Source organism: Podarcis liolepis (genome assembly GCF_965112155.1).
Source record: "Podarcis liolepis genome assembly, chromosome: Z".
Lineage (NCBI taxonomy): Eukaryota > Metazoa > Chordata > Lepidosauria > Squamata > Lacertidae > Podarcis > Podarcis liolepis.
This window is the reverse complement of record NC_139570.1, coordinates 41,222,473-41,233,638: the sequence shown is the minus strand read 5'-3', so window position 1 is coordinate 41,233,638 and position 11,166 is coordinate 41,222,473. Positions and strand designations below refer to the sequence as shown.

At 44.2% G+C, this 11,166-nt stretch overlaps 1 protein-coding gene across 3 annotated transcripts in view; it reads right to left on the bottom strand.

The window, feature by feature from the left end:
- Positions 1-5,381: 5,381 nt before the first annotated feature.
- Positions 5,382-11,166, bottom strand: part of C5 (complement C5) — a 72,877-nt gene continuing 67,092 nt past the window's right edge. For all 3 annotated transcript variants that reach the window (XM_083485694.1, XM_083485695.1, XM_083485696.1), the window contains exons 39-41: positions 8,219-8,302; positions 7,193-7,331; positions 5,382-6,213 (exon numbers count right to left, since the gene is read on the bottom strand). In XM_083485694.1, the coding sequence (XP_083341820.1) occupies positions 6,084-6,213; positions 7,193-7,331; positions 8,219-8,302 (353 nt within the window). In that variant the 3' untranslated portion in view covers positions 5,382-6,083. The remainder of the gene's footprint in view (positions 6,214-7,192; positions 7,332-8,218; positions 8,303-11,166) is intronic.

Below are 11,166 nucleotides of genomic sequence, written 5' to 3'. Positions count from 1 at the left end.
CAAAAACATATGGAGGGCCGAGTTTGCCTATGCCTGACCTAGGGCATGCTATTTTAGCCTGGAATCAAAGGGTTGAGCCTCTATTTCTGTGCCAGCCACATCCTGTTTTTAGATATTATCTGAGCTCGTCAGAGGATGGGTTGAAGGGATTTACCAGAGGAAATAAGCGGAAAGCACCAAAAAGTTAACATTTGGTTCACTGCTGTCACTTTTTCTTTCTGTTTTTCTTTCGGAAGTGGTGGCAGTAAAGGTTGAAACATGGGAGATGGTTTTGATACACTATCTATAGTGCATCCAGACTGTCAAGAGTTTTGCAGGAGGGATCCAAGAGCATACTGGGAATTTAGGTTTGTGGAATTAAAGTGGATAAAAGCACACTTGTTACCCTAGTTAAGCCAGTGTGGTGTAGTGGTTAAGGTGTTGCACTAAGACATGGAAGACCAGGGTTTGAATCCCTATTTGCTTGGAACAATCACTCTTAGCCTAGCCTACATCACAGTGTTGTTCTGAGGGTTGCTCAAATTGGGGGGGGGGGGAGAACTCTGTATAGAAATAGGTGAGAATAAAATGAATATTTTTTCATTTCTCTCAGTTTCTCATTTTTCCAGTCTCCACATGTGATTAAAAAAAAAAATCCTTGTGGAAATTTGTCAGCATTTATGTGTGAATTTTACCTGCTTTCTACATTTTTATATGCAGTGTTTCCCAATACAGTATAGATATTTTTTTGCCAAGCATTTTTCACTAATATAATGTATTTTTGCATACTATTTTCACTAATATATACATTTCTATATGCGCTTTACCCTAGTATGTGCAGTTTTGTTCACATTACTTGGCTAGAGAACTGCACTGAAAAATTCAGAGAGGCATGAATTTTAAAGGATGGCTGGGTTTTGGTTGACAAATCTGGTGAGTTGAAATGCAAATTTAATCAAATTTATCCCCCATCCTTGGCCCTAGTGCAGGAAACCCATTTTTTAAAACAAAACAAAAAAAACATACTTTGTGTGGTTAGAAAAGTTATGGGGAAATGCATTGAAGATCAGAATGAATGCTCAACAAAGACCTGCTACAGTCTAATTCCCCAAATTACAATCTAATCAGCAAGCAAAGCAAGATGAATGTACAATCAACTGGTCATCAGAAGGAGCTCATAATATTTGAAAATAGGAACACACTTGTAACATTCCTACTTGTACACCGAGGCTATTACAAATCCCTTGTTCAACAGAGGCTGGCAATACACAGCCCACCAACCTCAGTCTGCCCACCTGACTGCTTTTTTACTTATAACCATTCCAGGGTTGTGACCTTGGCTATCAGCTTCCCCCTCCTTAGTCTCAGGGTTGCCCTTGCAGAACTAGGCATGAAGGAGAATAAGGGCAAGGCTATGATTAGTCCATCCTGTCATTGACTCACACCACCTACTGTTGCCCTCCCTGCCTTCTGCCCACCAGTCCTAATGAGCATCAGCCGCAACTGCCTGCTACGTAATCCTTACAATGCCCAGCATTTGCCCCTGGGACCTTCTGTGCTTCACTCTTGAGTTACAGACCTTTCCCAGAAACAGAGAATGCTTCCTTACACTAAGTCACACTATTGGTCCATGTAGTTCAATATTGCCTATGCCAGGGGTCAGCAAACTTTTTCAGCAGGGGGCCGGTCCACTGTCCCTCAGACCTTGTCGGGGGCTGGACTGTATTTTTTTGGGGGGGGGAATTAATGAATTCCTATGCCCCACAAATAACCCAGAGATGCATTTTAAATAAAAGGGCACATTCTACTCATGTAAAAACATGCTGATTCCCTGACCGTCCGTGGGCCGGATTGAGAAGGCGATTGGGCCAGATCCGGCCCCTGGGCCTTAGTTTGTCCACCCATGGTCTATACTGACTGGCAATGTCTCTCCAGGATTTTGGACAGGGACACTCTCCCAGCACTATCAGGAAATGCTGGAGATTGAACCAGAAGTCTTCCTTATGCAAGGTGGATGCTTTACCACTGAGCTACAGCCTTTTCCTGGCATGTTGGGGGAGGGGTAGTACCTCTGGTGGGGGACACAATGTGCCACTCTTTGGGTATTTTGCTCACCTTTGGTCCACTCCCTGCACTCAGCTCTCACCTGGGGCTCCTAGAAGCTGTCAGCACGCGGCAGCGGCCACACCCCAGGAATTGCTTTGATTGGCCAGTTAAACCTGCTGAAAGTAGCTGATGGGTCTCAAACCCTTGGTGAACTAGGGACCTCCCTGCATGCAAAGACAGTTTCTGGTGGATTGCGCAGATGAGACCAATAGTGGGTCCAGCAGTCAAGAAAGTGGTTTCTGCATGGGCAGATGGGCCTCGTCAACTTGGGAAGGTATCCCTTCTTGGAGGACAACTCTGATCCTAAAGCTCTGCTGCCTTGTGGGATACCTTTGGGAGAAGAAAAGGCTAAGGAGCAAACCCAATGCATATCTGGAACGTAGAACCTAAGACAGCTGGATGGTGCCTTGTACTCCGCCTTCTGGCAACTCCTGCAGCCAACCTGGTACCAAGCATATTGCTCTGCTTTCCTTTAAACCACATCAGCAAGGCTGCCATCTGGGCACCGCCCATACACACTGCTCATGCTTGTGCCCTATGGAGGTCACTTTGGTGCTGCCAATGCAGCAGTTTGGCTTCTCCCCAGAAGTGTACACCATTATCTCTCAAGACCACTGGATGCCAACAGTCTTTCCTTTAAGACACATGAATTTAGGAAGCTGTCTTATCAGAGCGCTGGTCCACTAGCTGAGTATTGTCTGCACTGACTGGTAGTGGCTCTCCAGGATTTCAGATGAGGGGTTCCCCCAGCCCTTCTGAGAAATGCCAGACACTGAGCCTGGGAACTTTCACTAGCTACCACTGCCCTTGCCCTTGCTCCTGCTCCTCACTACATGGTTATGAAGCCTTTACTGCCCAGAGTCAGTAGTACTGATTTACTTTGCCTGTGCCAATTTAATGCCAACCTACCATACAGGGCTGTTGTAAGTATTGCCAGGCTAATGTATGCAAAGCACATTGAACAGTTGGGATATGTTCTGTGAATGCTAAGTGTTGCTGTTGCTCTTAGTTAGGTACCTTGAGAATCACACACAGAACCACTTCCATGTGTCTTGGGAAAATGCCAGTTGTAAATGCTCAGGCTACACAGTTGGTGCTTCTTATTGTCTCCACCCTCATCGTTCTGCCCGGACACTGAGGTCCAGTGCCGAGGGCCTTCTGGTGGTTCCCTCATTGCGAGAAGCCAAGTTACAGGGAACCAGGCAGAGGGCTTTCTCGGTAGTGGCACCCAGTCTGTGGAATGCACTCCCTGCAGATGTGAAGGAAATAAGCAGCTATCCTATCTTTAAAAGACATCTGAAGGCAGCCCTGTTCCGGGACGTTTTTAATATTTAATGCTGTACTGTTTTTAACACTTGATTGGGAGCCGCCCAGAGTGGCTGGGGAAACTCAGCCAGATGGGCGGGGTATAAAAAATAAATTATTATTATTATTATTAGGGTGAAACCAACTGCCCATCATGAGTTTACGGAGGATCAGAAGGGCCATTACTGAGCAAACGTAATCTGGAAATCTTTTTATTCCCCCCCCCACCAACTTTGATGTTATTTTGGTCTTTTGAAGACTAGAAATTACGTATGAGAAGATAGCAATGATACCCCGCAAGGGGGAGATGGTTATGTGACTTCTTTAATAGTTACATTTTTTTAAAAAAAGGGGTCATGTCTGTATCACACTTGTGCAAGGAGTCTCTTCAAGCATTTCCAGTTGGGTTGGTGGAGGGGAAGGAAGTATCTGCCTTGGGTGCTTAATTGTATTGTTTTAAAACCTACCATTAGTTGTGTGATTATAGATCACCTTGGGGTTTATGTGAAAGACAATTATTTATTTATTAATTAAACCCGTGCAAAAATGCAGCAACTTGTGGAGGGTGACTAGAAGGCAGAAAACCTCAAGCAACCAAACATGCAGTGCTTACTGCAGGCAGACCCAGGCAATCAGTCATGCAGAACTGCAGCAGGACGTGGATGCTTTGATCATTCTTACTTATTGCAGCACACCGGAAGTTCTCTTGCAAGACACTAGTATGCAGGGGTGCCAACTTGAATAAAATATTTGGGAGCTAGGTAAGCCCCGCCCTGCATAATCTGTGTCAAGATGCAGTGCATGAACACCATTTGAATGGCAATACCCATCAACTTGAGAGGGGCTGGCCCCCTCAAATATTTTATTGGGGGGGGGGCTGAAGGGACCTCAGCCCCTAAGAGTTGGCTCCTATGCTAGTGTGAGCCACCAGCTCAATTTGTGAATAGGGACTGTGGAGCCTCGCACACAGAGCTGTGCTGCCTCATTCATCTCACATTAGTCACACAGCAAGCAGATTAGCCACTACAAATTAAGACACACAACAGTATGATCTGCCAGGGGGGAAGTTTCCTGGTAAAAGCCTGAAGTGCATACAGTTTTCTACTTCACGGTGCCCAAATGGAATGCGGTCAACCATTTAATAGTCCACTGGGGTTTTTTCTGGTTACACAAAGCTAGATAGGAAACCAATTCATTTCCAGAAGGGTAATCTTGGTTTAATAGCCAATTTAAAAAAAACCAAAAAAAACACCCAGAGAGAAATAAGTGGCTTGCCACACATTAGCCTTCAAGGACTAGTATTAGGCATTTTGGGAGGGCAATCTTTTCAAATTTACTTGTTTCCATATAAACAAATCTGACCAAACGAGCTTGGAGCACTTGCTGGGTTATTGGCCCTGATCTAGAAACCATAGTTTGTAGACCATGCAGCAAGGATGGGAAAATGTTGGCTCTCCATGTAATTGATGGAATCCATCTCCCATAAGTCCCTGATCATTACCTATGCTGGGTGGGGTGCTGGGAATTGGGATCTGGAGAATCAAATCTTCTCCATCCCTGTCTTACAGGATTAGATCTCAACTTGGAGCTCAGTCCAAAAGCAAGATCCACTGGGATAAGTGAGTTTGGATTGTTGGTGGTGGTTCCTGGGCTTCACGACTCAGCCAGGGCTACACTGGTGTAAGTCACTTACCTCGGCTGAACTGAAGATAGGCTGGTGGAAGCCACTCACCCCGGCTTATCCAGCTGAACTTAAACCAGTGTAAGACCCCCTGAAAGAGGCATTCTGGGGGTATAGCAGGGGCAGGACAGGGCAAGAAGACCTAGACCAACTGCTTTTAAGCTCACTCATATAATGTAGCACCTTGGTGGAACTTAACCAACAAAAAAGGTACCTTAAGTAGGGCATAAATGACACCATCTTTCTATAATTAGGGTTGCTCTGCTGCTTAGCTGAAGTTAGATCCATTGAAATCAAGGAGACAAGATCGTTATGATTTAAGTCCCATTTATTGTCTAAACGCTAACAATGGCTTAGAATGTCTCCAGACAGCTGCTGCAATGCATATTCCTAGCAACAACAACAAAAGAGCAAAATGCAAAATATGAATGGTGATAACTTTTGAATGCAGAAGGAAAACATATGGAATAGAGATGGACTCTTGGCGAATTATTAGGATAATTATTAGGACTGTTAGGCTCATCCACACTTTCTCTTGTCCCACTGCTTTCCCCTGAGGAAAACTGCTCTTTAGCACTCAGTCGGAGCAAATGGCAAACCTTGTTTTCTCCAGATTGACTTTTGCTCTGATTTAGTGGTAAAGAGCAGCTTTTCCCTATGTAAGGAGCAGGGCAAGAGGAGAACCATTCAGACCTATGCTATCTAGGCAGGAGACAAGCAGATGTGTGGACAAGTCCCATGTTGGGCAATGTATTATGTATTGGATATTATACATTGTCCACAGTACTGAAGCATGCAACACCTCCCCCCACCACCCACTTATATTAAGCTCATTGTATTATAAACACACAAAAACTGGATTCTCAGATACTTCCTAGAAAAATAAGTGCTATTTTATATGTAGACAGATACAGCTCTCCTTGTTTAAAAGGTTGGGAAGAACCATAGGAAAAAACATGTTCCGGCAAGCTTTGATCAGTCTGAAGACTGTTCACAAAAGTTTTTTAGTAGTTTAACAACCATTGAGAAAGAGATCTTCCACAAATTCCTCCACTGATTCTACAAAGTCGTGGCACAAAGCGCAAGATGAGTCAGTAGGCCACCATTCAATCCATGTCATGGCATCTAATGGATACTGGTATCTACAAAAAAGGGAGAAGGAAAGGGGCATTTTAAACTAAGTGAAATAATGGAAGGAACGCAAACTGCTAAAGTAAATTTGATGGATCTGGCCAATGATGTGTGTCTTGGTCATTTACAGTTAACACTACTGCAAGATGCACTACATGGGACTGTCTTTGAAGAGTGTTCAGATACTCGCAGGTGCAAAAAAATTCATTCTGTTTTAATGCTTAATTTGTTCTAGCAATTTCATTAGTTTCCAAGGGTGGTCATACACCATGTAGGGGGCCTTCTTTGCATCAAAAGGCAGTCTAAAATTATTATCATAACTAAATAAATAAATAAAAACCTGCATGTCTATTTTCTACTGTAGGTAGTGCTCAGGGCACAATGCTAAAACTGTACTATACATTGTGGAAGGAGAGATCTCCATTGAACATTTAACTTTATACATTTTAAAGGCTGTCACCAATTAAGTCCTACTCAGAGAACACCCATTGAAATGAATGGTTTCTCTCTCCACCTCTCTTCACCCCAGTCTGCAAAAAAACCAAAACACCTTCAACTGCTCCCTGAAATACTTTGGGTTGTGACCAACTGAACTGTACTGTACTGAACTGTAGACCTTTTGAAAATAATGGAAATAGTCTGACATTGGGTACAACTCTTTCTCTTGCAATGCAGAGGTGAAGAATATATTTGGGTAATCTCCAAAATAACACTATTACCACCTCACCTCTTCCCCATCATCCCAAATATTGCTGCTACAATCCTAATGTGTAGAATGGAGTATCCCGTTCAGGTTTCTAAGCAGCTAGCCCTGTTCTCTTCCTGAATACTCCATTTCCCACCCCCTCTTCATTGGGCTATTTATTGGGATCCCTACTTAGGTTTCTCCCCACCCCCACCTACATAAGATACCCTCGACTTTTCTCTAAATTAAAAAAGCCCCGAACATATTCTTTACATATCATGCACTGTAAATCCAAGCTTACTTACTTGGCATTGGCACCATCTCCTATCTTCAAGGCCTCTTTCCCCATGATCAGGTAATTCTCTCCTGGATTAAGCTGAACATCGACACATGAATTCTTTTTAATAAAGATGACTTCTGAGTTCTTCTGAGCAAAAGCCTCCCCTGGAGTAAAAATAGAAGGTTAGAAGGAGCCCAAAGGCCAGCTAGTAGTTCTGTCATTTCTACAAGACAGAACCACAAAGATAAAATTTATATTTATTGTTCTGCCCCTGTTTGCCTCTGACCCTGGCATGCAGCCCCCAGAAGGCTGCCCAGATGGGAAGGTGGCCCTTGGGGTGAAAAATGTTTCCCACACCTACTGGGGGCAAAAGAGAAGGAAATGGTCATGACTTCATGCTCTCTTCATAGAATACTTTGGGAGGGGTGGGGATCTTCCTGAGATTAGTAAAGGTAAAGGGACCCCTGACCGTTAAGTCCAGTCGCGGACAACTCTGGGGTTGTGGCGCTCACCTCGCTTTATTGGCCAAGGGAGCCAGCGTACAGCTTCCGGGTCATGTGGCCAGCATGACTAAGCATGCACAGAAATGCCATTTACCTTCCCGCCAGAGTGGTACCTATTTATCATCTTGTACTTTGACGAGCTTTCGAACTGCTAGGTTGGCAGGAGCTGGGACCGAGCAATGGGAGCTCACCCTGTTGCGGGGATTCGAACCACCGACCTTCCAATCTGCAAGCCCTAGGCTCTGTGTTCCTGAGATTACGGATGACGATTCCCACCATTCCTTTGGCTAGTTAAACAATCTATGGCCTTCTAAACGGTGGTAGGGTGTTGTTACTATGTTATGTGTTTTTGTGTTTTTATATTGTAAACCACTCTGTGGTCCTTGGATGAAGGGCGGTATAGAAATTTAATCAAACAAACAAACAAATCTCTGGCCATTGGCTTGATGGGGATTGGGACTCCAACAGTAACTGGAGAGCCACAGGGTTCGCTGCTCCCGTTGTATCTTAATGGAATCATTTCAGCTCAGGATAACAAATGCTCTCACCTCTTTTATAGAGATCTAGGACAGTTGCAGTGTATTTAACAAAGCTTCCTTCTGGCTTGGAGGACAGGATATTCACTTTATAGACTACAGAGGAGGAGAAATAATAATAATAATAAACCAGTAACAACAATGCTGGACAAAGGTTCATTCTTGAGTGTGTTCATTAAAAGTGACGGTAAGAGTCTCTGCATTTTCTCTGAGCAGAGGTGGAAGGCTGCTATCACCAATTCCCACCATCAATAGCAGACAGCATGTTTTCATCTGTGACATCCTGATGATGGAAGTCCAGTTAAGTCATTTTTGTTCCCCTGGGGATTTTAAATACCGTATTTTTCGTTCCATAACACGCACCAGACCATAACACGCACGTAGTTTTTAGAGGAGGAAAACAAGAAAAAAAATATTCTAAACGAAATAGTGGATATATGATTTTTGTGGTTCATGCTGTGGCCACAGACATGTGATCTGACAGTGAGTTTGGAGTAGCCCAATGCAAAAATCCTGAGGATCCATGTGGATCCATGCTTTGTAACCACAGAGGAGGGAAGGAAAGGGAACCATGGATCCTCTGCTCACGACTGCAGCAGATCCCCCCTGTCACCCGCAGGCATTCACTCCATAACACGCACAGATATTTCCCCTTACTTTCTAGGAGGGAAAAAGTGAGTGTTGTGGTGCAAAAAATACGGTAATTGTTTGTATTTTAAAATGTTGTATTTTAAGTTTTGTATTCAAAGTCACAAGAGGACTACCTTCAATGTGGGCTGAGGAGGATCCAGTTGTTCAGCTCCACTCCACTGCCACAGGAGCGGGCTCTGATGCATAGTAGGAAAAGGTCAAAGGGCAACACCAGGATTCCCCCATGGTCATCTTGCAGGCTTCCCTTTGGGGCTTCTGGTTGCCACTGTGAGAACGGACTAGATGGGATCTTTGAACTGACCCAGCAGGGCTCTTTTTATAGTCTGAAGACCAGCCTTAGGGCAGGAAACGCCCCCTAAATAATCCTGGCACCTTGTTACTTATATTCCTGAACCAGATTTGAGCGCAACTTTTGCTGTGGGGATCTTTTGTAAGTTGTCTGAGAGCCTCCTGGTGCTATAACGCAGGATATAAGTATTCTAAATAAAAATTTAAAAGGGCTGAAAGGTTGCTGAATTTTAAACACTAGACATTAAATTTTCACTGTTGGTTTAGTTGGTATTTGGGCCATTTGCTTACAGAATTTAATTTGCTTTATTGCACATCTTATTGGGATTTTTAAAAAAAATTAATTAATATTTCCCCATATTACAGTAAAATAACAACTACAAAAATCAAATAAATAGAATATGGAGTCATCTCTTAAAAGTAATTATTGGATAACTCCCAGGTCACCCTTAACTACAGAGTGATTTAGTAGTCAGACTATCTGTCTCACTGTTATCAATCACTAAATAATTATCTTCTGTCAGCAGGAGCTAACAGAGAGACAGCCGAATCACTATTCCTCTCTCCTGGAAGTCCACACATCTTATTGTTTTAATTGGCATTACAAACTGTCCTGAGTTTAATATTACACCAGGTGACATATATAAATATAAAATTAAAGATCATCTCCAGAGGGTGGAAAGTTTGGGCATTTGCTAGAATCCCAAGAACAGCAGAGGAGCCTGAAACCCTAAGAGTGCAACCATTTCCATATTTTTCAGAGTATCCAAGATAATCAAATGCAATACAAGAAAATGAGTACTTTTAATGCCCTGCCTTTTTCACATGGGAGGGAGGCTGCACCTGAGGGTCCCAAAATCACTGGCCAGTAAGATTTTACAATATCTGAACCTGATTTCCATGTTGCATGCTTGCCAGAACACACTAAAATGGAGGCAGCCAATATGTTGCCCTCAAGATGCTAGACTACAGCTGGCAACAGCCCTGGAGATCTGAACATGCTCATAAAGGTAAGGGTAAAGGGACCCCTGACCATTAGGTCCAGTCATGGCCAACTCTGGGGTTGCGGCGCTCATCCTGCTTTACTGGCTGAGGGAGCCGGCATACAGCTTCCGGGTCATGTGGCAAGCATGACTAAGCCACTTCTGGCGAACCAGAGCAGTGCACGGAAACGCCGTGCTCATAATTTGCTCTTAAACATTCTCAGGCACAATCTGAGGCCACTGTATCATACTATAGTACCTAACTCCAAACCACAGTGTTGCTCCTTTACTCCAGTGTTGCTCCAATCCCATTTTTTATGGGGGGGGGGGTGTTCTGAGCATCATTAGGCCCTAACTGAGAAATAAAATAATTCAGTTGATAATTACAGTGGTGCCTCACAAGACGAAATTAATTCATTCCGCAAGTTTTTTCTTCTTGCGAGTTTTTCGTCTTGCGAAGCACGGTTTCCCATAGGAATGCATTGAAAATCAATCAATGCATTCCTATGGAGACCGTCCGGGGACAGAGGGGAAGCGCTGCGTGCCTTCCCCTCTGTCCCTGGACCTGTTTAAAGCAAGGGGCGGCGGGGAGAAGATTGCTTCTCCCCGTTGCCGCCCCTTGGTTCAAAAGGGGTCCGGGGACAGAGGGGAAGGCGCTCTGCGCTTCCCCACTATCCCCGGAGCTTGCGGGGCAAGCTTTGTTTTGCAAAGCAAGCCCATAGGGAAATGCATCTTGCGAAGCGGCTAAGAAAACGAAAAACTCCTTCGTCTAGCGAGTTTTTCGTCTTCCGATGCGTTCGTCTTGCTGGGCACCACTGTATTTTTATCTTGCTAAATCAGACTGGAAGGTCTCCTAGATCAAGCTGACCCAGACACTACCACCTAGAATCTTACAGCAGCTCTGGAGTGCAGAATATACTTTCCCATGGGTCTTGAAGCTTGCAAAGGATGTGGACAGAGGCTGAACCTCTTCTGAGCATGCTCAGACTGGTCAGGTCTCTTTAAACAGAGGTTGGATCAGTCAGGACCATGGACAGT